The sequence below is a fragment of the Sparassis crispa genome (genome assembly GCF_003851025.1).
Source record: "Sparassis crispa DNA, contig_000004F, whole genome shotgun sequence".
NCBI classification, from domain to species: domain Eukaryota; kingdom Fungi; phylum Basidiomycota; class Agaricomycetes; order Polyporales; family Sparassidaceae; genus Sparassis; species Sparassis crispa.
In genome coordinates this window covers 1,961,907-1,985,130 of record NW_020939751.1, presented here as the reverse complement: position 1 = coordinate 1,985,130, position 23,224 = coordinate 1,961,907, and the positions used below count along the sequence as shown (strand labels likewise).

General features: G+C 56.1%; 7 protein-coding genes across 7 annotated transcripts; 5 read left to right on the top strand and 2 right to left on the bottom strand.

Annotated features, from left to right (window-relative positions):
- Nucleotides 1-25: 25 nt before the first annotated feature.
- Nucleotides 26-4,819, bottom strand: SCP_0506890 (predicted protein; the record flags this gene model as incomplete). Its single annotated transcript, XM_027758746.1, has 14 exons — nt 26-54; nt 110-772; nt 834-926; nt 982-1,076; nt 1,131-1,157; nt 1,209-1,434; nt 1,492-1,624; nt 1,681-1,739; nt 1,793-2,295; nt 2,349-2,543; nt 2,594-3,226; nt 3,291-3,442; nt 3,835-3,992; nt 4,135-4,819. The coding sequence occupies 14 exons, from the start codon at nt 4,817-4,819 to the stop codon at nt 26-28; spliced, it is 3,651 nt and encodes a 1,216-aa protein (XP_027614547.1).
- Nucleotides 4,820-4,931: 112 nt separating this feature from the next.
- Nucleotides 4,932-5,476, top strand: SCP_0506880 (hypothetical protein; the record flags this gene model as incomplete). The annotated part of the gene is made up of 2 exons (XM_027758745.1): nt 4,932-5,028; nt 5,085-5,476. The coding sequence occupies 2 exons, from the start codon at nt 4,932-4,934 to the stop codon at nt 5,474-5,476; spliced, it is 489 nt and encodes a 162-aa protein (XP_027614546.1).
- A 3,567-nt stretch (nt 5,477-9,043) lies between these two features.
- On the top strand, nt 9,044-9,847 carry SCP_0506870 (hypothetical protein; the record flags this gene model as incomplete). The annotated part of the gene is made up of 4 exons (XM_027758744.1): nt 9,044-9,078; nt 9,137-9,160; nt 9,225-9,425; nt 9,481-9,847. The coding sequence occupies 4 exons, from the start codon at nt 9,044-9,046 to the stop codon at nt 9,845-9,847; spliced, it is 627 nt and encodes a 208-aa protein (XP_027614545.1).
- Nucleotides 9,848-11,075: 1,228 nt separating this feature from the next.
- Nucleotides 11,076-13,623, top strand: SCP_0506860 (hypothetical protein; the record flags this gene model as incomplete). The annotated part of the gene is made up of 10 exons (XM_027758743.1): nt 11,076-11,122; nt 11,172-11,501; nt 11,558-11,658; nt 12,105-12,141; nt 12,214-12,294; nt 12,337-12,353; nt 12,654-12,759; nt 12,809-12,859; nt 12,928-13,239; nt 13,296-13,623. 10 exons carry the CDS (start codon nt 11,076-11,078, stop codon nt 13,621-13,623), a joined length of 1,410 nt encoding a protein of 469 aa, XP_027614544.1.
- An 860-nt stretch (nt 13,624-14,483) lies between these two features.
- Nucleotides 14,484-15,722, top strand: SCP_0506850 (NAD(P)-binding protein; the record flags this gene model as incomplete). Its single annotated transcript, XM_027758742.1, has 4 exons — nt 14,484-14,664; nt 14,733-14,920; nt 14,974-15,099; nt 15,180-15,722. The coding sequence occupies 4 exons, from the start codon at nt 14,484-14,486 to the stop codon at nt 15,720-15,722; spliced, it is 1,038 nt and encodes a 345-aa protein (XP_027614543.1).
- Nucleotides 15,723-18,000: 2,278 nt separating this feature from the next.
- SCP_0506840 (hypothetical protein) lies at nt 18,001-18,973 on the top strand (the record flags this gene model as incomplete). The annotated part of the gene is made up of 4 exons (XM_027758741.1): nt 18,001-18,050; nt 18,116-18,157; nt 18,225-18,518; nt 18,574-18,973. The coding sequence occupies 4 exons, from the start codon at nt 18,001-18,003 to the stop codon at nt 18,971-18,973; spliced, it is 786 nt and encodes a 261-aa protein (XP_027614542.1).
- Nucleotides 18,974-19,652: 679 nt separating this feature from the next.
- SCP_0506830 (4-O-methyltransferase 1) lies at nt 19,653-22,834 on the bottom strand (the record flags this gene model as incomplete). The annotated part of the gene is made up of 10 exons (XM_027758740.1): nt 19,653-20,005; nt 20,065-20,269; nt 20,331-20,556; nt 20,605-20,816; nt 20,878-21,026; nt 21,104-21,399; nt 21,460-21,513; nt 21,590-21,713; nt 21,784-21,970; nt 22,031-22,834. The coding sequence occupies 10 exons, from the start codon at nt 22,832-22,834 to the stop codon at nt 19,653-19,655; spliced, it is 2,610 nt and encodes an 869-aa protein (XP_027614541.1).
- Nucleotides 22,835-23,224: the final 390 nt, after the last annotated feature.

Below are 23,224 nucleotides of genomic sequence, written 5' to 3'. Positions count from 1 at the left end.
CTTCTTCCTTCCTTTCTCAGACGGGTTACTGTCGACTGTTCGGCGGGATGTTGCCTGCACAGTACCCGTCAGCCATGGCGGAATCGCAGAGCCGGTTGAGGGTACCCACTGAACATGTACTGTGGGTCTGGCACATACATCGACGGCTGGTCGGGCTGGGGCGCATTCGCATGCTGGGGCACCATCTCTCCTATCACGGGCACGCCGTAAGTCGTGTCCATCTGCCCCAGCGCAGAGTAATCGCTCCAGTACTGCGGGTAGCGCTGGCCCTGCCTCTCCGTGCTCCGAGTTATGCTTGGCGGGAGACGCTCACCAACAAGGCCAGTGCTGTACTGCTGGGGCAGCACCGACGTCGTCAGGCTACCGGCAAAGCTCGGCAGCGTCGTCTCGCCTGCCCAGCGATCATACTGTGGCATGTAGGCGGACGAGTCTCCCGGCGGCAGGTTGAGGCCGATGAAGCCCTGCTGGCTTGCTGGGGGGCTGCTGGGCGCAACATTGTGGTAGCTTTGCTGTTGCCGGTAGAGTTGGTCGCTGGTGAGCAGCCGTGCACCGTCGTTCGTGTCTTCGTGGTCGAGGGACTGCTCCGCGGCACGCTTCGGTCTGTCGGACAGCCGCGACCGTGAAATCTCTGGCTCTGGCGAGCTCGGCTTCGCGCCGTGGAGTAACTCCAGGGCGCGGAAGGCGCTGGGCCACAGGATCTGCATCCGCTTGAGAACGTCCATGCACTTGTCGAGGCCTACGCGCGCCTGTGGGTCGGAGGGATACGTCGTGACTGTGACAGAAGAGCAGCTGTGAGTGTGCGATCCGCGAGAGACGGGACATTCGGCACGTACGCGCGGCAACATGCATGATGGCGGCCGTGAAGACGTAGTAGCACATGAACGCCGAGGCCCGCTTTGGGTTGAACCTCTCCGCGTACACGGATACTGCGCGAGAATGAGCCCGGAAATACCTCGTGCGAACGAACGAAGCAGGACGTACCAATGGACGTGATGTGATTGGCCGCCTGCACACAGAGGTCGTAATTCTTCCTCGAGCTTGCGCGGATCTCGCAATCCTTCGAGGAAGTGGATGTCCTGAAACGGGCACGATCAACACACGATACCCGCATGCGCCAAGGAGGCACTCACGATCTTGAATCCGACAGATGGCGAATACTGCGCGCGGCGATCAGCGTTCTGCCATGAAAGACTAGGGCGATGACTCACAATGGTCGGCGCAACAACAGGACGGTGCACCAGTATTGCATGTGCAGTGTCAGGATGTGGGGTGGTGGTGTTGAGGGCTTTGCCGAGGCGGGCTCAAACCGGAGAGGCTCGGGCAGCTCGAGGTACCACTTCGTTAGCAGCTTCTCGTACTTTGAGAACTCTGTCTGACGGTCGCAGCGTGGCCTGATCGCATAGATCTCCTGCATGATCACGCTGAGGATGACAGCTTTTTATCGTAGCAGTGTCAGGACTCGGTAAGAGACGCAACGAAAGAGATACGCACAGAGCTTCGCGGACTCGGTGAAACATGAGATAATATGTCCTGGACTAGGCGCGAAATCAGCAACCGCCGGGTCATCAGCACCGTCATCGAGAGGAGGCGATGGATGAGGCGACCAAAGTTCGAGTTCGTCAGTCTGCGAAAGCGCGTGACATTACAACGATGAGCAGACTCGAAAACTCGGATACTAACCTCAGCAGTACTTGGCAGTTCCGTGTCAAAATCGCGCTCGCAGATGGCTACAGGCCGACCTAACCAATACCATCAACAACACGCGCAAGCCATGACAAGGAATCATACTCACCGATATACGCACTGACGTACTTGTCCATGATCACGCAGCCGTACCAGATGCGGCGCCGCTCCTGGAGCTGCGTGGTCGTGAACAGGTTCCGGCCAGTGCTCGTCCAGCGGTCCGCACTCTTATGCAGGCCGAGGTCCTGCGCCATGCGCACCGCCATCCCGACATAGAGCCACGCCTGCGCCATCGCGCCAATAGCGATCTCGCGGTAGCCCATGAGGAGGAGCGCCTGACACGTGCTGGGCCGCGACGCCGCGTACGACGCGTCGAGGATCACCTTCGCGTCCTCGAGGTACGAGTCGCCCGCGGTCCACATCGAGCCCTCTTGCGGCGGGGGCACCTCCGCGCCCGTCCTGGCGGAGTAGCGCGCGGCGATGGAGAACATCGCGAGCAGCAGGAGCGTCGGCGTCCGTCTCCGCCGGGGGATGCACAGCGATGACGCTGATATTGGGGACGCGGCGTCCGACGCTTGGTCGGAGTAGGGGGAGTCGGCGGACATGGTGTTTCTGCATTGGCACAATATTAGTACTCCCAATCAGCAGGCGGTTAGAGAGCGTACCCGTTGCGAAAATCCTCCATGAAGGCCCGCTTATGGACGATGGGAAGTGCTGGGTGGACATATGTAAAGTACAATTCCAGGAGAAGCTCCTGCGTCGCAGCATCAGGCAGACGGGGCGAGAAATCTTCGAGCACTTTCGACCGAGTACGCGTGTTGGGCGGCAAAGGCGGCCACACTCGCGCCTTCGGGAATCGCCTGAAGAGCTCGTGAGTTCGGCGTAGAGGTTTAATCCGCTGCACGCGCACCAAATGCCGCCCTCATTTCTCCCATCCAGCCCTTCCTTCATGCCCATCCCCAGCAAGTGCAGACCGCTCGCCTTGCCGTGGAACCGCACCTGCTCGTCCTCGTTCAGACTCAGCTGGCCGATCTCGATCGCAAGCTCGTCCTCGCCGCTCGCCTCTTCGCCGTCCACGGCCTCCTCGTAGTCCTCGTCATCGCGAGCCTCTGGCGAGCGGCCCTGCGCAGCCTCCACGAGCGAGCTGATCGACTCGCGGGTCTGGAGCGCAGACGCGCTCCGCACGCCGTATGGCCTGGATGCGACGCCCCCGGGCGAACGCGAGCGCCCGGAGAGCGACGCCGTCGACGGCGAGCGGGCGGGCTCGTCGCCTACGCGCCGGCGTTGCCGCCGCACGGCCTGCTCGGCGCTGGACTGATCGGACGTGGCGGTAGAAGGGCCGGCAGTGTTCCCGCCGGAGCCGGGCTGGCTAAGCGCCAACAGTGGGCGCGCTCGCGCGTCGGCGACGGTGTCGTCTTCTGGATAGCGAAGATCACCGCTGCTCGCAAGCTCGGCAGCGTCCTCGGCCGCGAGGAGGGTGTTGCGCGTGGAGGCGACGGTGTTGAGACGCGCGATGACCTTGTCCTGCCATTCGTTCGACGGGCTGCGAGAGAGGTAAGGTCCGAGTTATAGTCGACGCCGGACGGTGAGGAATAATCGGGACGCACTGAGTGGACTGTACGGTGCTGTCGCCGTCCCGTCCTTCGGATGGTGCGGGCCTTGAGCGACTGCTGCCTGTGGCTTCGGCGCCACGACTTCGGCCTTTGTGGCCATAGGGTGAATTGTCCACCCGGTCGATGATTTCCTTCGCGAGCGGGTCCTACGGGCGCATCATTAGTTCTGTACACTTTATCTTTGTCATTATCGTTGACTGTGTATCGTATCGACACGAGCAGCCGCCGCCGCCGCACTGCGTCTGCGCAGGACGAATAGATGTCCATGGACAGCACACGATTGCAAATACAGATGATAAGATGCGGTAGGGAACGAGACAAACTGAACGGTGTCGACGGCTCCCATTCTCCGATGAGACGAATTGTTGACGGACAAACGCACGGACCAGAGCACGGCGGGTGCCATCATCTCCGTCTCTAACACATCCGTGTCGCATCTCGCAGCACACGCCGCGGATATTGCATACACATGTCTCTCATCCCCCCTGCCTCGCGTCGCTGCGACACGTCCGGAGAGACACTCCGAAACCGGACTCACCTCTGTTGAAAGATCCTCGAGGACGGTGCGCGCGCGGCTGTCCTTGCTGCCGAGCAGGATGCCGATGAGAGCTTCGGTCTGGTGCAGGCGCGCTTCGATCGCGTCGATATAGCCTTTTGGCGGCCCGCGCTTGCGGGATGGGCCGAGGAAGGTGCAGGCTGCGACAGCGCATGCACAAATTAGGAAAGCGGGGCATCGCCGTCGTGGCGTCGGGCGAAGCAGAATAGAAGACGGTCAGAGAAATAGGCCAGAATAACGAGCGTCGTAGCTCCATATAAGGGAGGTTGACGGGACACTCACCGGTGCCGAGCATCACGCAGTTGCGACAGGGTTCATGCGGACCACTCCGCTCGCACTTGCACTTGGACTTCCTGCACTGGTCGCAGGCCTTGCTGCTCCGACGCCGGATTGCCTTCTCGTTCTTCGCACTCGAGGCCGGGCCGCTGCCAGGGGAGTACGACGAGACGCCGAGTCCGAGGCTCGAGCCAGGCAAGTCACCGAGGTCGTCGCCCTCGGCGTCGTCGTAGTCGTCGTTGAGAGCCATCGTGCTTGCGTGACCGTGGCCGTTCAGGGGAGGGAGGCCGTAACCATGGCTGCGATCCATGGAGTATTGCTGCTGCTGGTGCCCGTACGAGGATGCCGAGGCGGACACCGGCGAGTTGGGTGATCCCGACCAGGGCTGCGACATGAAGCTGAAGGTCGAGGCGGGGTTGGGCGAAGAGACGTTGGACGCAAAGTCGGAGCCGAATCGGAAGACGGGGAGCGGGGCGGGCTTGTGGTGGTGGCGGTCGTCGTACTGCGAGAAGGTGTGTTGCCGGGAGGCGTGCAGCGGAGGCAGCTCTGGTGAGTCTTCGAGCTTGATTGGCGGGTGCGACGGCAAGTAATGGGCGGCGGCGGCGTAGTGCTGCTGCTGCTGCTTCTGGTAGGAGTCGTTGCTGAAGCCATGGCGCATAGAGTACGAGCCCGCGTTGGCGGAGTAGGTCATGGGTGGCACAGCGAGAAGGCGGACAACGATCAGGCGGAAGGGAGGATGAAAGAGAAACCGGGCAAGTCAGCGGAGAGGGTCTCGATGAAGAAAACGACGAACCAGAAGGCGAATGACAAACAGGGCGGTGGTGTTCAGAAAATTTGCGGAGACCGGAGTCTGGTCCCGGAAGTGCGGCGGAGGACTGGGAGACACGCAGGGAGCACGTTGTGAGTGCGCGAGGTCTAAGAGACGGCTAACGCTAACCTGATCCTCTCCGACTCAGCTCTCCTCGCTGCAGGCGGCGGCGGTGGCCACGCCGAGTCTCTCGTCCCGCGCGGTGCAGCTGTGATCGCGATCGTCGATCCCGTCGCGGCCCTGCCCGGATTCCTCGTCGGCGCAGTCACTGTCGGTCACGCAGGTCGCCGTATTCAGCGGCCGTCGCTCACGCTGAGAGGTGCTGCTGCTCGTCGTCGCGGTCTACCGTGCTCCTACCATTTTGTCAGCCACGCCAGGGAATGCAGAAGCTGCTATTGCCTCCGTTCTCACGCGCTCGGCGTCGGGCACGCCTGTCACGGCGTGTGCTCCGACATTATCCTCCCGACGCGCGATCCGCGACCGCCTTCTTCGTTCGTGCTCACCCACGAGGCTCTGACGCGCCTCCGACGCAGTTCCTGACAAAGATATCTTGCATCTGCACCGCCCAACGCCCGCCCCAGCTTCCTCCCCAGTACCTTCCCGGATTGGCGCGTTAACCCTTAATCTCGGGGCCATTCGGAACTCCGGCGGCCGGATATGGTACCTTTTTTCACCAATTCTCGGCCTGTCCGGTCCCTCCCGGCGCAATCGCCTCCGCTGGCTTCAATATACACCGATTGTTTTTGACTGCCCGCGGCCCCGCGGATTCGTCCTACCCGTTGTGCGTCCATATGCTCCGCTTCCCGCTTACCACGACAAGCCTGACACATGAAACACTCTTCCACGAATGTCGTTCGTGCGTTTTCGCTGGCGTGCACGCAATTTGAGCGATATGATTGGGCTAGCAGGTTGCACAGCCCTGCTTTGGCGTTGTCTCCTTCTCTCATCTCCGAACTTTCCTCTTTCTCGCATCCCACACTTCCACGATTGTCCTGCCACTTCACAGAAGACACACACACCCCTTCACAGGCGGAGCCCGCCATGCCGCCATTCACGTCGTCCTCGAGATACTGGTCCAAGACTCGCTCAGCTTGCGCAAAACGCGAAATACGCCAGTCATGTGATCGTGCTACCAATACGTCACTGAGTCAGCGTGCGGCAAGTCCGCATTTGGGCTCAGCGCGCCTCCATGGCGCCTAGGCCGATGCGTTCTCCTCGGCCCCGATTTTCGCCTCCTCGTCGCCGTCGGTCCCCCTCAGCAGCTACAGCCACCCCCTTTCCGTGGGCGTGCACCGCGTGGGTCTTGCAGCCATGTCTCGCTTAATTCTGCAGTCTCCCCGCCATCATTGTCGCCAGAATATTGGTCTCGCACAGCTCGTCGGGGCTCGGCCTCCCTCGCTCAGACTCCTGGCAGTTCTGGCCGCGGAACCGATCCTGGCGGAAGTTTATGACGACGATGGTCATCCCCGCAGCTTCGGCCCGCAAGCTCCGATCGTTATATGCAAATAGAATTGCTGGCGGGACTGCGCGTCGACCTCGATACAGGAAGTTTTAGCACGAAATTCTAGGGAGGTTTCTTCTGTGGGCGTTTCAGCTTGCGCCCATGCGATGTGGCGCACGAGCGCACATCTGAATCTCGTTTGTTTGTGTGCGTGCGTGATCATCTGGCTGGTATCGCTCCCCTCGTTTCATGGCGACTGGGCACTACTGGGTGGCGACGGTGTCCAGGGCTTCTCCTGTCTGCGACTGCGCGCGATGCTTAGCGACACGCCGCATCGCACACTAACGCCGCATCGCACACTAGCCCCGTATCCATCACTGGCAACCCTCGAAGCTCATTCGATATTTTCAGCAACGCCGAGATTCGTGTCTTCTCTGCGATGGCGATGTCGATGAAACCAGCAACGGCACCGGGCACCTCTTTCACCGACGCGGGCACGCGTACAAACACGAGCCTCCTGGCCGATCCACGCCCCCGCCGCTCGCCGTGCGCACCGCGCCTTGAACGCGACGACCAATATGTGTGTACGTACACGGAGCGCGCTCCGCGCCAATCTCGCGGCCCATCGCGCACCGTTTTTGCTCACCGACCGCGCGGGCTCCCGCTGCGCAGTGCCTAGCTCTCCACTCCATCGTGTTGGGGTGGCCTTGGCGGCGGTCACGGTGCCCCCTTCCCAGCTCGTTGTCATCAGCCCCTGCGCGGGCGCGGGCGCGGGTCCGTGGGCTCAGCTTGTGCAGAATGCACCGATACTGTGGAGACGTGCATTCTGCGCTAGATGTCGATGGGCTGCTATGCAGCCTGTGCTGCGTTTTTGTCGCATTCCTGGTGCTGGGCTTCGCCAGACGGAACGATGCCGTACTCTCTGGTTCGGATCGGGGCCGTAGGCGCGTTTGTTGTGCTATATGATTTGTCGTTGTGCGCGATGCACTTGGCCGACGCTAGTTCACCGATCAGCCGGCGGGTCGGCTCGGCCGGTTTGCCTGTCGGATCTCATCTGATTCTTACTGAACATCGGGTCTGGCGGTGACGTCATGTCATGTCTCGATGGGGTTGAACTCGACGCCTTACAGTACCGACGAGCTGCTGCGCGCCGCCCTGTAACGCGTTCCAAGTCCACAGATTGTACTCGGATTTGTGCGCGGAGCAGACTGGTTGTTGTGCATCTGTTGCCACAGGGCTCGTACGACCAGCTGTCGAATATGCGTCCTCGAGGTCAGCCGTGGTGTGCCCAGATCCACCCCGGTGGCCTTGAGCAACAAATGGACCGGCGTAGATACTGAGATGCGAGTGACTCGCGATCGGTGAGTTCACCATCGTGAACCGCATGTACCGTAGACTACTCACCGTCGTGTACCGCGACCCCAGAATTGAGTCCGTTTGTCCCTATCTCGCAACGGTGACGTGTTACATGGGAACGAATACGGCGACGATTGGGCGCGAAGTCCTGAGACCTAGATGTGACAGTCGAAATTAGCGATCAAACGACTCTGCCAGACATTTATTTGATATGGGGTCGTTGAGATCCTGGGATATCTTCGAGCTCCCAGCGGAGAGCGCGGTGGCCCAGTGGGGCCGCAGGGGGCCCGGAAAATCGTGGAGTTTACGATGGATCTCCTCACTCCACGTCCTGGTGGCCAGCGGACAGCCTTCGAGATTGGGCCCCACCGCCGGGTGTCCTCAGTCCACCCCAGCCAAAACGGTCTCACCCAGCTTCGTTGGTTTGCCACGCGCAGAAGAGGTGCTCAGGATGGCGCTCACCGTACCGAGGGCTGAGCCTTCCTGAAACGGTGGAAGCAAAGTCAAACTCTTCGCCAGTTTCACCGGTGGATGGGGGTCTGATTTAGGACTGGTTTGGCCACATACCGTACGCCGAGGAATGCCTTCGTTTTGCGTTGGTTTCGGTGCCGCGCACATAGCCAGCATCGAGTTGGCCACGGATATGTTTGCACTGCGACTGTTTGGTGGTGAGCGAACAGTGCGCCTTACCGGATGGCCCCATGTTTGTGATCCGTTGCGCAGCGGACAGTGCTCTGTTGGTGAGCAGCTGCGAGTGGCGGCGGTTGGTCCATTGTTGTCTTGCCAAGCAGTGCTGACCAAACTTCGCTATTCAGTTTCGTGTCGGCCCGAACGTGGTGTAGAAGCTGATTCCAGGAACAAAGGACAGGTTTGTTTCGCGGGAGACGTCCGTGCCTCAACGAAGTTATATGAATTAGGCGCCTAAACCCTGCGTACAGTTCCTCCAATAGTCAGTCACTCGTGTGCGGACGTCTATTGTCCAGTCGCATTGACAAAATAGCCGTGTGCGTGTTATGGGAACTTACCCTTTTGAGAACAAAGGTCCCAAGGCGAAACACCTTCTCTGGTGTGCGCGGCCGTGGCCATAGCCATGGCGAACTGGCCTTCCGAGCGTGCACCTATTGAAGAAATGAATGCCATTGTGCCGCAGAAGCATGATCAAGGTTTCGGCCAAGTTCATTGTTGCAGGTTGAACATGGGCCAGAGGAGTACTTATAAGCGGCTGGTTTCTCCTCGTCTTCAGCTCACTGCTACCCATAAGACAACTTCCCCCTTACTGAAATTCTACCGTTCTACGTTTATCCAAAACAATGTCTGCAATCTCTGCGTATGATATCGAAAGATGGTGAGTACTTTCGTCTCGAGCGTAGTTTCTGCTACATGCTCACCTACTGCTATTCAAGCCTTGCGGCATCGCGGGGCAGCAGGTATGTCCCTCTCGACTACCTGTATATGATGAGCCTCTTTTGACGCGTGGACCCGTCCACGTAGCGAATTCAATGCAACTGGAATGACCAAAGAGCGCAATTTGCAGTCCGGCGACATGGGGGTCCTCCACGACCTTCTCAGGCTTCCAGAGGATGGCGAGGGGTCCGCTTCTCGTGAAGCCAACCACGACCGGCGTGTCGCGCCTGCAATGGCGCTATTTAATTATCAAGTCCGTGACTGGCAAGATATGTGGGACCAGTATATGTATGTTTTTATTTTGTTGAAGTACGATTATGGCTAATTGGCGGTACTTGTGCAGCGATGAATCTAAATGTGATACCTCAACTCCCGCGCCAGAGGATACGACTTATTTAGTGGTACACAGGGAGCCCGTCCGCCCCGAATTCCGGCCCCATGAGGGCTTCTTCATTGGTGCAAGTTCCGACCTGGCCTTTGAGGTCCTTTGTAGCTATATGGATTCGGACGATTTTATTAGAGCAGATGTGCTGACAGATGAGGCGGAGCCACCATGGGAGACCGAATCCGACCAGATTACCTCCTCTCAAGGACAGACAAGCGCGCGCGGAGAGCGCGTCAGCCGCATCGCCAAGATGAAGGCGAGGCAAGTCATCTCCGACTATTGCGCAGAAACCAAGCGCACCCGCTCGGGCAAGGGGACGTTCTAGGTCACGCGTCCGCGCATCCGGTTGCCAGGGATAGATTCAAGGAAGCAATGCCACACTGCGCCTATCTGACGATCCATGTGCAGTCTTTCTCTCCTCTGTTGGTTGATTCTGTGATTTGTCTCCTGCAGCATTGTACTCCTTTTCGTGATTCTCTTCTATGCATACATCTCTACGTCTAGAATTTCCGCCTGTCTGTTTGCGATTTATATTTCTACCGTGCGATTAATCCGTCTGTATTAGACATTAGAATGGCCCTTCTGTGTACCCTGGAATACATCTTATCTGTCGCTTTCGTGCAGTTGATGATGACTCTCGCTCTTGATTCCGAGTGTGCCAACATGCTGCTAATACACATCATCAACCCATGCACTGCATGTCCATCGTCTTGTCACAAGACTCGGACACCGTCGGATCAGAGCCATACTTAAAAACACAAAGCGAAGCCTAACCAGCACCGTCGAGGGTGTAGACTAACTGCAGAAAGTGCAGGAGAACCGAGAAAGTGGGACAAAACCTGTCGACATCGCCGAACGTATCACACGTTATTACTGCCAGGCTTGAAATTGTTATGTGCAGCAATTCGCCTGCCACTCTGGTGGTTCCGCTGGTCGCCTTACTAGCCTGTACGCCTCGCTCCGCCGCATCAGTGCGAGCACGTACAAATTCAGAGCCTCGGAGAGATTTGCACCGTAATTTTCCTTGAAATGCTTTCAGTAGCATCTGATGCGACTACGGAGTGGGTCACTTCAGCATAACCATTGGGACGATCTTAGTTGATTGGAATCTACGCTCTGCGGGATAACACGGTGCAATACTACGGTTTCCATTCTCGGATGGTGCATCGCCAGCCGATCTGCAACAGCCGGCGGGACAACCGCGTGAGTCTAGCCTCACTGTGAACGTCTTTACTTTGTGCCGTGATTGGGCGAGTGCTCTACTTTCCTTGAATTTTCTATGGCCTGCATATGAGGGTAAGAAATGCACGCTAGTGCGTTGCAGGCTCAGCGTAATCAATGTATTTGCTTCTGGCTGCTTTGTTTCCCTGAGTGGCGTCAAAGCACTGCAGCCCATTCAAGGAATAGCGCCACAGACATCTGGCAAGATTACGTCCAAACCTCGTCAAACACGGGTAGCACAGGTATATAATGAGGGCCGTCTCGCCATCCATTCTTATCCTCGATACCTTCAACATCTTTATCAAGTCTATCTTCTTCAGTGGCTTCTGATTATGATCTTTGCAAGACTCACTGGAAAACACGCTGGTTATGCTGATCAGTAAGTCACGTGTCATTCTGATGTCCTTACCCGTTGACGTTCATTCCAGCGCTGTCGCCTCTAGGAGCGGAGAGGGTTCGGCCAATTTCAGTGCGGAGCGGGTTCCACCACCCGTCATTGCGGTAGACAATCCTGTTATTCGTGCAATCTTCAATCGTGACCGGTCTGTCAGCGTTGCCAGTTCTTTTAATTCTCTTTTCGATGGACCGTATCAGGAGGACGAAGAGTTCGTGGGGACAGGATCAACTCTGGACATGTCGTTGCAACGCTATGCATATGAAGAAACTTCCGACGAGGCGATGGAGGAGGTCGACTGCGATCTTGTCATCTACGATGACGACCTACACAGCCGACACCCGTCCCTAAGTCCAACGCCCACGTACGTCATCACTTCAGTTCAAAAATGATTTCGGCTGGCTGACGTTCGTTGTACAGTGTGGTGAAGATGGAAGAAAACTACGAGCCTGTTCTCCAGTGGGAGCCTATCGGCACGCACGATCGTGTGGCTGATGCTCTTGTGCCAAACGCTCCTCAACGTGAGTTCGAATCCAGACAGGCAGTCGTCTCGCCGAGGAAGAAACGCTCACGCTCGAGTTCGAGACGATTCTCTCGCAATCGGAGATCCCACAAGAAACGAAAGGTTCCGGTCACCATCGTTAAGCTCGGGAGACATACAATCAACCTCAGGTAGAGCCCCAAATGTCCAATCTACGTGGAGACGATGCAAACATTCTCCTTCTTCTTCGTTATCTGTCTGTCTTTTGCTCCAGCGCTAGCTCTAGATTTGGTGTTCGTCCTCTGGGCTGGTTATGTCTCTCTGGTCTCTTGTCTAACTCGTCTTCTGCGCTTCATCTGGCCTCCTTTTCGTCTGTCTAGGGTTGATTCGTTCGTACACATTATATGTAGCGGATCTGATTAATCATAACTTATGTGGCGAAACCTGTGTCGAGACATGCGAGGCGGCTGTCGCATCTGCTGCCAGTCTCCGGGCTCTCCTCTGGCCTCTGCACATGCAAACCGTAAGTGTGTCGACTCTTGGCCGACTCGGCCAACTCTGCATGCTGTCATTCACACCAAAGGTCTTGCATTAGTGCCATGTCAATCGAGCTACACGCAACGCCACTTGATGAAGGCAATCCCACGTTCGCGATGGGGGCACCCAGCATGGACGCGTTAGCAAACTCCCTACATGGACACTGAACATAATGTACTAGGATGCAGTCGTTATTGGGTGCGAATCCCACAAACTAGCTGGCTACGTGGGGCTGATATTTTTAGTTGGCCGTGGCCGAGAGCTCCTCCAAAAAAAAGAAAAAAAGGATGCAGTCGTTTGGCAAGTTATAGATGTATCAGAGGATTCATATCATTTGAGAGTAAGCATACATGTTGATACAGCGCGATCAATCTTGCATACGCTTTGGTATTGTCTCGGTCGCTATGTTACCTCGTGTTCCTCAGTGGCTTCAAAGCACCACGGCTGTTTAACCATTGAAGGAATAGCGCCACGATGCTTCAGCAAGGTCACGTCCAGAACCTCCCCAAACAAGGGCGGCAGACGGATATTTAAGGAGGACTGCTCCATTCTTTCCTCATCACCTTCTTCAACAATTTCCTCCTCCTCTGCGGATCCTTCCGATGTGAGCACCACACTTTGTGTGGCTTTTTCTTATCTCAGTTGTTGTCCAGGCTTTCAGACTGTTATTGGGTACGGGGCACCGAATGGATAGACCTTAGCGAGTGGGTTCTTCCCTTCTGTATAACCGCTATGTGCGACATTGCTGACTCCCAGGCGATCTCACATTCAGGGATGCGACGGGTTTCCTCCTTGAACCCTTCGGCTGGCATCCTCCGTCGGAAAATCCTGTAGAGCCTGTTCTTCAGACAAGGATCGATCGCCATCGATCAACTAGTGTGGCCAGCAGCTACAACTCGTTGTTTGATGGGCCGTACGAGGAGGACGAAGAGTTGGTGGACACACGCTTCACCCCGGGTGCATTGTCCCAACACGACTCCTATAATGACCTTTACGATGAGGCGTTGGAGGATATCTGCTTTGATGACGGACATCACGATGACGACCCGTACAGTCGAGGCACCTACCCGAGCCCGATTCCCACGTACGTTTGTTCGTTTGTTCAATTATGATCATGGTTAATCACCGTTTGTTGCGCAGTGTTGTGAAGATGGAGGAGTACGAGTCCGTTCTCCGAGAAGATCCCATCGGAACGCACGATGTCGTGGCTGATGCTTTTCTACCAGAGTCTACCAACTGGATTGTGGACGGAGGCAGCGCAATTCCCCGTGCTCCTCGCAAAGCGAAGATTATGGCCATAGCGCGCCTCACTGATCACTTCAGATCCGAGCGGGTCATGGTCTTAGCCAAGGAGAAACGATCATGTAAGCGTTCGCCGCAGTTGACTAGGAAGAGGAGGGCCAAGAGACGAGGAAAGACTCCGGTCATCGTCGCTAAGCTCGGGAGACATAAGACCGAGATGCGCTAGAGGCTAAACACGCTGGTGTCAGTCTGCAACCCTTTGGCACTCCACATAAAGACCTTTGGGATTTTATTCTATCTTGGTATCTATCTGGTGTTGTTCGTCCTCTCGACCCGTCGCGTGTCTCTCGTCTCCTGTCTAACTTATCCACTGCACCTTCAGTACGACCCTCGTTCTTTTTGTCTGACCTCAGTATGTATCTGTGGTTGATCCACTGCGTGTTCGTGCACACACTATATATGTATTGGATTGATTGAATGGTATTCTGTGCATTCATCATGTGAATTCGAACTTGCGTCGGCCATTGCCCGCGAGGCCCCTACTGAATTTTTTGTCTAACTCATCCGTCGGACACCCTAGTCACTACTTGTGGTCGACGCGTCTCCCTTGTAACTTGCCTATGACAAGGAACGACGTCGACTGTCTTCCTTGTCTAGAGGCTTATCCATGAGCCTACCTCTCACCGTGAAATATCCCACGTCGAGTAACATTCTATGGACTAACTCGGGCCCCGTCAGCGCATTACTCAGAGAGCTTGTATTCTATCCAGCGTAACCTTGGTGGCTCGGTGATGGTTCGGCGTTCTCTCCACCCCTCTCTCAGCTACGACCAAATCTGGCAGTTGGTGTATTCAAGCCTACATAGACCTCCAAACTTTGCTGAGTACAGGATACGGCCAAGCAGAAGTGTACCGTCCATAGCTGAATAATTCAACGCCGATGGCCGTACATCTCGTCAGCATCAACAAACAGCCGCAGGGGCAGCTTGAAGAGCTTTTAAAGCCCAGCACGCTCGGGCCCCTTCACTCATCTGAAGTGCCACTCACTTCTTCCTTTGGATATTCGTTGTGACAGATGTCTTCGACCATGAAGAAAGTTATTCTTGTCATTGGCGCGACCGGCGCACAAGGCCTCGCCGTAATCGACAAACTCCTTGAGCCCAGCGCTGATGGTCTGCCGTCTCCCTACACCATCCGCGCCCTCACTCGTGATCCGCAAAGCAAGAGATCACTGGAACTCGCTCAGAAAGGCGTAGAGATCGTGAAAGGTTCGCCGACTACTCACATCTGCTGACGCTGGGGCTTATCGAGTGCTAATACCTTCCGTCGCTTTAAGGATCGTTCTACGACTTCCCCACTGTGAAGACCGCGCTCGAGGGCGCGTATGGAGCGTGGGTCAATACTGATGGATTCACAGTCGGTGAGGCCAAGGAGATCTTCGCGGGCATTCGTATCTTCGAGCTGGCAAAGCAGAGCAAGACCATGCGCCACTACGTGTGGAGCAGCCTCGATTATTCACTCAAGGTAAGTATTCGTCAGTCTCCCAATGCATGAGATAGCGGACTCTTTAATTATAGAAAGGGGGTTACGACCAGAAGTATAGGTGTGAGCACTATGACGGCAAGGCGCGCGTCGCAGAGTGGATGAAGGCTCAGCCATCTGTGGTCAGCGACGATGCCATGTCTTGGACTGTCGTCACTACTGTCCGTACATGGACATGTTACAATTGGTGAGCCACATGAGCTGTCATGCAGGCCGCAGCTAACCAGGTCATTATGAATAGCCTACGTTCGGACCTCTGAACCGGCGTGTAGATGGCACTTTCGTGTTCGCGACCCCCGTTGGCACCGGCCACGTCCCCATGATCGCACTTCCCGACCTGGGGTTCTTCGCCCGCTACACATTCGATAACCGCGCGCTCACCTCTACCGCCGAGCTCGAAGTCGCCAGCGACATGGTCGACTGGGAATACCTCTTGGCGACCTTCAAGAAAGTCACCGGGCAGCAGGCCGTCGTCGTGTACCTGAATTATGACCAGTGGCTTACCTACCTAACCAACTCCAATGCTCCACTCGCCAATGAACAGAAAGTGCTGGAGGAAGGGCAGACCAGCTGGGGGGAGAATTTCTCTGCGTGGTGGTCGCTGTTCAGAGACGACGTGATCAAGAGGGATATGCAGTGGATCAGGAACCTGAATCCGAACACGAAGACGCTCGAGGCGTGGATGAGGGAGAAGGGCTACAAAGGCGAGTACGCATACCTCCTTAAGAATACGGAGGAAGGGAAGGGAATCTCTCTGAACCGCGAGAGAACTTCTCAATTGTAGGTGTGGTTCTCGAAGAGAGGAGGAGGTGGTGGAGCCTATGTAGTACTACAACGTCCTTGTATTAGCTTCTGCTGAGATGTAACGTTACGACGGGGAGCAATATATTGTATCAAGTGCTTACTACTTCGTTTTGAATCGAGGATTTTCACTCACGCTCGACCCGAACAACTCGTGAACCAGCCTCTAGTAGCAGATAGTAAAAAAGGGTCGTTCCTTTCTATAGTTCGCCCGCCTACATTGAATACAACGGTTTCTATTCTTGGGTAGTGCACGAGGCGCTGCGATTTTGAACTGGTAAGCGGGCGCTTGAGCGCAACTCTGTTGATCCAAAATTCCTGCACAACTACAGTACGTGTTTTTTTGTCAGCTAGCGAAGTACGTGCCGTGAATATGTTATGAAAACCGCAAGGCGATTTCTCCTCGCGGAAATCGTGACATTAATGTAAAACATACTACTTACGTCGGCGCAATCAATCTTGCATCAGTCGTGTCATTAATGAATGACTCGAGGTCTTGCGCAGGGCGTCCATGCTTTGACCACGGGCCAGTTGATGGATTTAACCACAGTCGCAAAGTTAGGAAAATGATATACACGTCTCCTGATTATGCGATAGTCCTTAACTACGTCTGTTTCAATGATGGTGACCTGAATAATACTCTAATCACTAAACTTACGTTAATTTGAGCAACACGTCCACCGTCGTTATTATTGTGACGCATACAGACGTCATGGCATCGTGAATGTCTCCATAACAATGCTTGTCCACGTTGGACGAAGTTCGTGGCAAATAGACATACACCGTCAGCGAGTACGTCTCTCGCTGCGCACATATTGTCTTCGCCGCATTGCAGACGTCCAGACGGCCCCGTATCTGAGATGACGAAGCACGGATAGTTGATGGATCACATATCTTCTCCCACCAGGAGCATCATTAGGCCACAGATTGAGAACAAGAGTGCACAAATGTTGAGGATCGAGAACAAGTTACTGTGCACAGAGATGTCTATCAGAGATGTTTGTGCTCTACGTGGCTGTTAGAGCACTGCTATCACCCTCCCGGGTGGGTCGGAAACAGATGCGAGAAGGATCAAAGTGAACTCACTCGGATTCTTCTTGACTCCTGACGCCGCCATGCGTCTAACCAGGAAGCCCATCTGGTGTCCACGTAACCATGCGCCTCAGCTGTACCCCTACAATGCAACCTTGGGGGGTAGAGGGGAGAAGGAAGACTGAGGAGCTCCTCTCCGAGGTGGCAGAGGGTGTCTTGATGTTCATCCAGAGTCCCAAGCTTCGCCGGCGTTACTGTGATCATCGCTAATCAGCAACAACCCGACAGTGAATCTTGCCGTACGTTTAAGACGCGATGAACCCCAGATCCTGGGTAACCGACCAGCGGCGCATCGACGCGGTAGGGCGTCACTCATTCAAGCTTCAAGCTAAAGGGAGACGGTTGCGCGAGAGAGTACGATGCCTTAGTGGACGTAAGGTCAGACAGTGGAAGACGGCGAGAATGCACTAATGTCGGCATACCGCCCCGGATCGTCGAGCTGCTTGGTATGCGTTCCGTGGGCAGAAGGGTACGTATCCTTCTGAAATTCTGAAGCTACACATGAAGGCTATGTGATTGCTCTTAAGTTTCCAGTATTTCATTGTCTGAGGCTCAGTCATCCGCCGAGTATTCCGTAGGCTTTGATAAAGGACAGCGGGACGACTTTCGCTTGAAAGCGTGATGCATTGATGTGGAACAGCAATAGGTGAAAAAACTTAGTAGCGTGGATCTCCAAAATTCTACTTGTGACAATCGATCTTGGTTCGAGAGTCATCTCACCAAAATATGACCTTGCAATTTGCCAGCCTTTTGGCGCTACAGTTAAAGTGACGTGACGTGCTTTGGAAACGAAAACCTGCTTTGGCTTTAATTATCAGGTGGCACAATTCTTGGTGTGCGGCGTGGCGGGAGGACGCCAATTGTTTGTCACTTTGGGATGGCTACTTACGCCAGGTATTAATGAATGTCTTCCCCGGATCCATAGCGTAATCAAGTTTGTGTCCGCTTCAAGTTTTGGCTTTGTCTTCGTCGCTATGTCGCCTCATGGTGTTTGTGTGGCGGCCAAGCACAGCTGTTGCGGATAGTCGCCAAGGACGCTTGAGCAAGATCAGCGGATCTCATCAAGCATGGGTGGTAGAAGCATATATAAGAGGAGTGAAGAAACGGTACAAGAATGGGGGCCCTGCACCAGATCCTCTGTCCCTCAGTCATCCGCCTCTGTATCAAGAATGTTGTCTGGACCGTCGACTAGCCGCGCACCTAGCCTCGCGCCCAGCCTGTGAGTGGCACATTCGCTATGTAAAGTTGTGCTGCATACTCACCCGCTGCCATGTGGCATTCCAGGGATCCATCTGACTATCCGCCGTGGTCCTACACCAACAGCGAGTAAGCCCTATCCCGAGACATGTCGCATATATTGTCATTGCTGACGGCCACACGTTATCGCATTTAGAGACGACGAAGGATGGATCAACTCCACGATCCCTCCAGGACGGTATATCAATATCAGTGCGATCCGCCTTGTATCACGTCCTATCACACTTCGAAGTGAGATCGATATCCATTTGGGCCCACGACGACCTGCACCTGGCACAGTAACTTTATCTGGTGTTGAACCGACCATGTACCAGCACGATCCCGATACATACTTAGAGGACGAGAACGAGGAGAACCATTCCGACGCGGCCACGGTGACTCCCGGTGGGTATCGAGAGGACGACTGGCAGCACCAGAGTACAATCTCCCAGTACGTCCCGACTCTGTCCAAATATGATCAGGGCTGATCAGCATTGATTCCACAGTAGCGTAAGTACAGTGAATCCTGCCGCGTTAAGAGGCGACAGGACCCAAATCCCCGGTGGAAACTCAACGCGTCAACGCGGCGGGCGACCACGTTCCCTGTGGAGATCCCACAGGGGACGTAGACGCCAGGCGAAGACACTGGCGCACGGCCCACAGTACGGTCACAACCTCGTCCCGGCCACGGAAGGCCACTCGCGGGAAGGCGCGAAATCGCAATGGCTCAGTCGACAGAGGAGGAAAGTAGCGAGGAGGCGAAAGGCTGCGACTCCCCGCTTTATCAAGCTGGGCCTCCACACCATCGATATGGGCACGCGGTCCCGTTTTGTCGAGCTGGGCGAACACACCATCGATATGAGCCCGCGTCCCAAGTGGGCAGCGTACGTATCGATACTCACATGAAGGCCACGCGGCTGTTCTTTCCGGTTTCTTTGCCTGGCTCTGGCATCCCTTTCCTCGATGCGGTCTTGTTCTCCCCCGCGTTTTAAGTCATTTATGCATCTCGTCCGGTTTGTCTTAGATCTATACGTCCTATGGTTGACCCATTGCCTGTTCGTTCATGTATTTATTGGCTCGTTGGTTGGTTTCTCATGGAATATATATTAATATTGATTATCGCTCACGGTAAACTGCGAGAACGTCATCGGCCTTCGCGAGAGCCGAATATCCAAGTTGGCCTCTGTTACCCGTTGCTCTGGATCCTGTGGTACGAGCGAGCGACTTGAGAGCTCCGTTGTTCTCTCCTGCAGCTGCGCAGGAACCCTGCGTAATCGAAACCTCGAGACCTCGGTTAAGCCTGTTGGATTACAAAGTCGGGGGGTTTTGGAGCGTTAGCGCTCAGCCTACCTTCGCAACACGTGATCGCCATTGCAACCGCTGGTTTTCAACTTGTCAAGCAACAGCAATTGCAAGACATCTAACCCATATCGACAGAGAACACGGTCCAGCCGTCTTGCACACGGTGAAGTAATAATCGGGTCAATTTTGCATAGAAACCGTCCGCCGCCACAAAATAATTACACTAACGTACACAGAGTGGCTCCGCTCACCAAACGCACCAGCCTCCGATCTTCGTCTTCCCTCACCGTGCCCGCCTCTCCCTCAGAACTCCCCTCGACTTCATACTCCGCAGGCCGCGCGTAGCAGGCCCACCCGCAGGCCCAATCTCCGCCGCAGGCAGCAAGGACTGGCCGCCTGCCTGCGTCTGTGGTTGCACACGCGGGTCTCTCCCGACGAGCGTCGACCGCCGCTTGCGCAACGTCCTTCCTCCCCCTGCGGAAGCTCCGCCTGCCCCGCTGGCGTTCGCGCGGCGCCCGCCGGTCGTAGGCACGCCCCGACGCTTCATGCGCAGGACATCCTCGGAATGCAAGGAGACGTACGAGCCGAACGTCTCGCGCGCTTTGCCAAGCGAACGCGCCATCTCCTGTGTATTCTCTGTACATACTCGTTAGTTACTACGTATTAAACGACGATGAGGCCTACAGAGAACCGACCTTGCGATGACCCGTCTGCCACGCCGGGGAGGGGCGTATCGAGGAGTACGAGTGCCGCGGGAGATATGTCAACCGGGACAGCGATTATGTGCCCGAAGACGGAACCCTCCGCACGCGTCACCTGCACAACGCGCCAACCGGCGGTGAGTGTAAGCGCCGCTATCTCGCGCAGAGTGCGTTCCTGCGCGTTGAACGTCGCTCGCATCTATTGTTGTCCAGGTTCTGTCAGCCGAGTACCCAACAGTATATTACCGGAAAGCACCCACCGTCAAGTCGAGCCAGTACGCGTTGGCATTTGCCTTGCCAAGGTTCGCAAGAAGAGGCGAACCCTCAGGGGCGAGCGTGCGCACTGAGCCGGGTGGCAGATCCTCACGCGGTTCACTGTTCACATCAGCCTCGTCGTCCTCGTCGATACAAGCGAGGGGCAGCACGTAGTCGGCGAGTAGTAACCTGGTATAAGGGCCAGCAGCGCGGCGAAGGTGGAGCAGGATTCTGGCTGCACATTTAGCACCTGTTGGTTGCAGAGTAGGCAGCACTAACCTGGTGACTAGTTCATCTGGCCAATCGTGCGTGATCACACGCAGTAGGAACACGGCTGGAGCGTCCTCGCCTTCTGGTGTGCGCGGAGATGCAGCTGGCTCAATGGACTTCTCGATAATAGGTGGTAAGGGTGGTTGTGGAGTAAAGAAATCGTGTGCTTGAAATGCAGCGCGACCACCGTCGAGCAATTCAGGGCAACGTGCCCGCCATGCCTGCATGAGTCAGACAATGTTCAGCAAGTACACGACACAAATTTAGCTCATCTTCACGTACCGCCTCTCCCATCTGCACGACTTGTGGCCTATCCTGAACGACGAACTTCAGATGCGAGAATGCGCGCGCAAGGAGCATGCTCGTCGATCCAATCCCTCCTCCAACGTCTACAACGAGCGAGCCCGACGCGAGCGTCTGCCACGGAAATCCTACGCATACAACGATCAGCATCTAACTCCTGCATCTTCCACACACACATGTATATGTGCATATATGCAGCATTCACCTGTAAGGACCGCTCCAGGTACCTCCCATGAGCCAGTACCGGTCATGGCGGCGCCGAAGCGGCGAAGGCGCGCGGCGTTGTCCTGGCGCTCGAGCCATTCAAAGAATGGCGCCGGCGTGCTGAACGCAAGGTTGAATGGCACTGCGGGCAGCGGGGCGGTAATCTCGCCGGCGGGAGGGAAATTATCGTGGTGGGCGTCTGGATGGCCTGCAGCTGGAGCGGAAGGTTTGGACGCTGGCGGCTCCGGGAGGAAGACATCGGTGAGATATGCAGACGCCTTGAAGAGCTCGTCCGTGCTAAGTATGACATACGTTAAATCTGATATTAATTGAAGCAGCAAGGGAGACAATATGCACCAGAGACCGATGAACGCAGCGATCCCATTCGTCCCTTCGTACTTCCCTTCCGGCCTGCTCGAGTGCGAACGTCAGTGCGACAGCTCGGATATATAGTGGGAAACCAGCAAGTCAAAACGAAGACACGCACGTATCGCGAAGCTCGGCGCACGTCCGCCCTGAGTCGAGCGCGGCCGACACACGATTATTCGCAAAGACGTCCGGGCGCACCTCGCGCGTTATGTGGTGTGTCGCCAGTAGACGGAGTATATGGCCTGGTGTTCACGATCAGCTGCTTCAATGCGAGAGGAAGATCAGCGGGAAGAGGGATGAAGAAAGACGTACTCAGTTGAGCTGTGTCCACGCCGACTTGTCCCTCATTGGCGGAGGGGCCAGTATCGGAATTGCGCCTTCGTAGAGCGTCAATCTGCTTCGCCAGGTCTCGGACGTGTAGACCGCGCGGGCCCGCTTCACGCAGTATCTCAACGGCATGTGACGCCTCAAGGAACCGCAGGCACGATGGAAGATGATACTACAGAAACGAATCAGCACATTCGTTCCGACGACCACACACGAGAGGGACAACACTCACTCCCATGGACGCGTCACTCAGCGTCAAAAAAGGCCTTTGTACGCTGGCAGTCAGCTGCCCGCATGCCGCGACGAGGCGGTTTGTTGCCGAGATGACCGCGGGGTGGGACATGAGCGCTTCCGCGCGTTCCCTAGAGTCCATCTGCATCTCCCGCAGGGTCTCCACTTCATGGTCACCCTCTTTCGCCGGTGTGTTGTAAAATGGCACATCTGGATCTGGAAAGTCAAGGAACGACGCCGAGTCGGGGGGAGTGACGGGCCCGATCGCGGAGAAGGCGAGGCCCGTGTGCGGTGTACGAGGCGTAATGGGGTAGGCGCGCACGGCGACGGGGCTATGGGTGCTGCCAGAGCGGAAGCGTGAACCGGCGTTCCTCGCCGAGGCCGGAGAGAGCGACGTGAGGATGGGCGGGGGGCGGACGCGGCCGGGGGTGCTGGGCACGTCCACTGGAGCGCTAGCGTCGTCATCTGCTTCTGCGTCGCTCGCGCTGTCGGCTACGGGGCTCGAGCGCTCGCTGGCGCTTGTGCTCGTCGTGCTCGAGCTCGCACTGCTGCGCGGTCGGAACGTCATGGTAGCCAGGAAATCCTCATCTGTGAGGGAGGACGTGGGCGAAGAGGGGGAGGGATACGGCGCGAACGAGTTGGGCGAGAACGGCGTCGGGGAGAACGGGGAGAACGCAGCAGATGGCGAGAACGGGGAGAAGGGTGTGCCGGGGGCAGAGGCGTCGGTGTAGACACGCTCGATGTCGTCGAGGGCGGTGCCGATGAGGGCGTGGAGCGCGCGGAGGGTCGCGAATGTCGTCGTCATTCTTCACGATGCTAGTGGAAAGCGTGATGAAAGAAGAAGGCCGTTCGCGCGATCAAAAATCCGGCCAATGCTTTGATGGGATGAGCAACGGTTATTTTTTCCAAGAAGGAGAGATGGTGGTGGTGGGAGGAAGCTGGCGAGGACGCGAGCAACACTCCCGTTCTTGCAATCCTCCATATGAATTCATTTCCATTTTCCAACGACTCCGAAGGACCCCGGCTCGAGCTCGGGCCCGAATCACAGCTGCACGAAAGAGTTCAGGTTCTTTCGTACCTGCGGTAAAGGCGTGATCGACAGATAAACATTCGATAAGTATCCTTCACTCAAGGAATGTCCGGAATCAATGACGGGCGACGAGTGAACTATGACATGGTTGGCATTAGCACCATT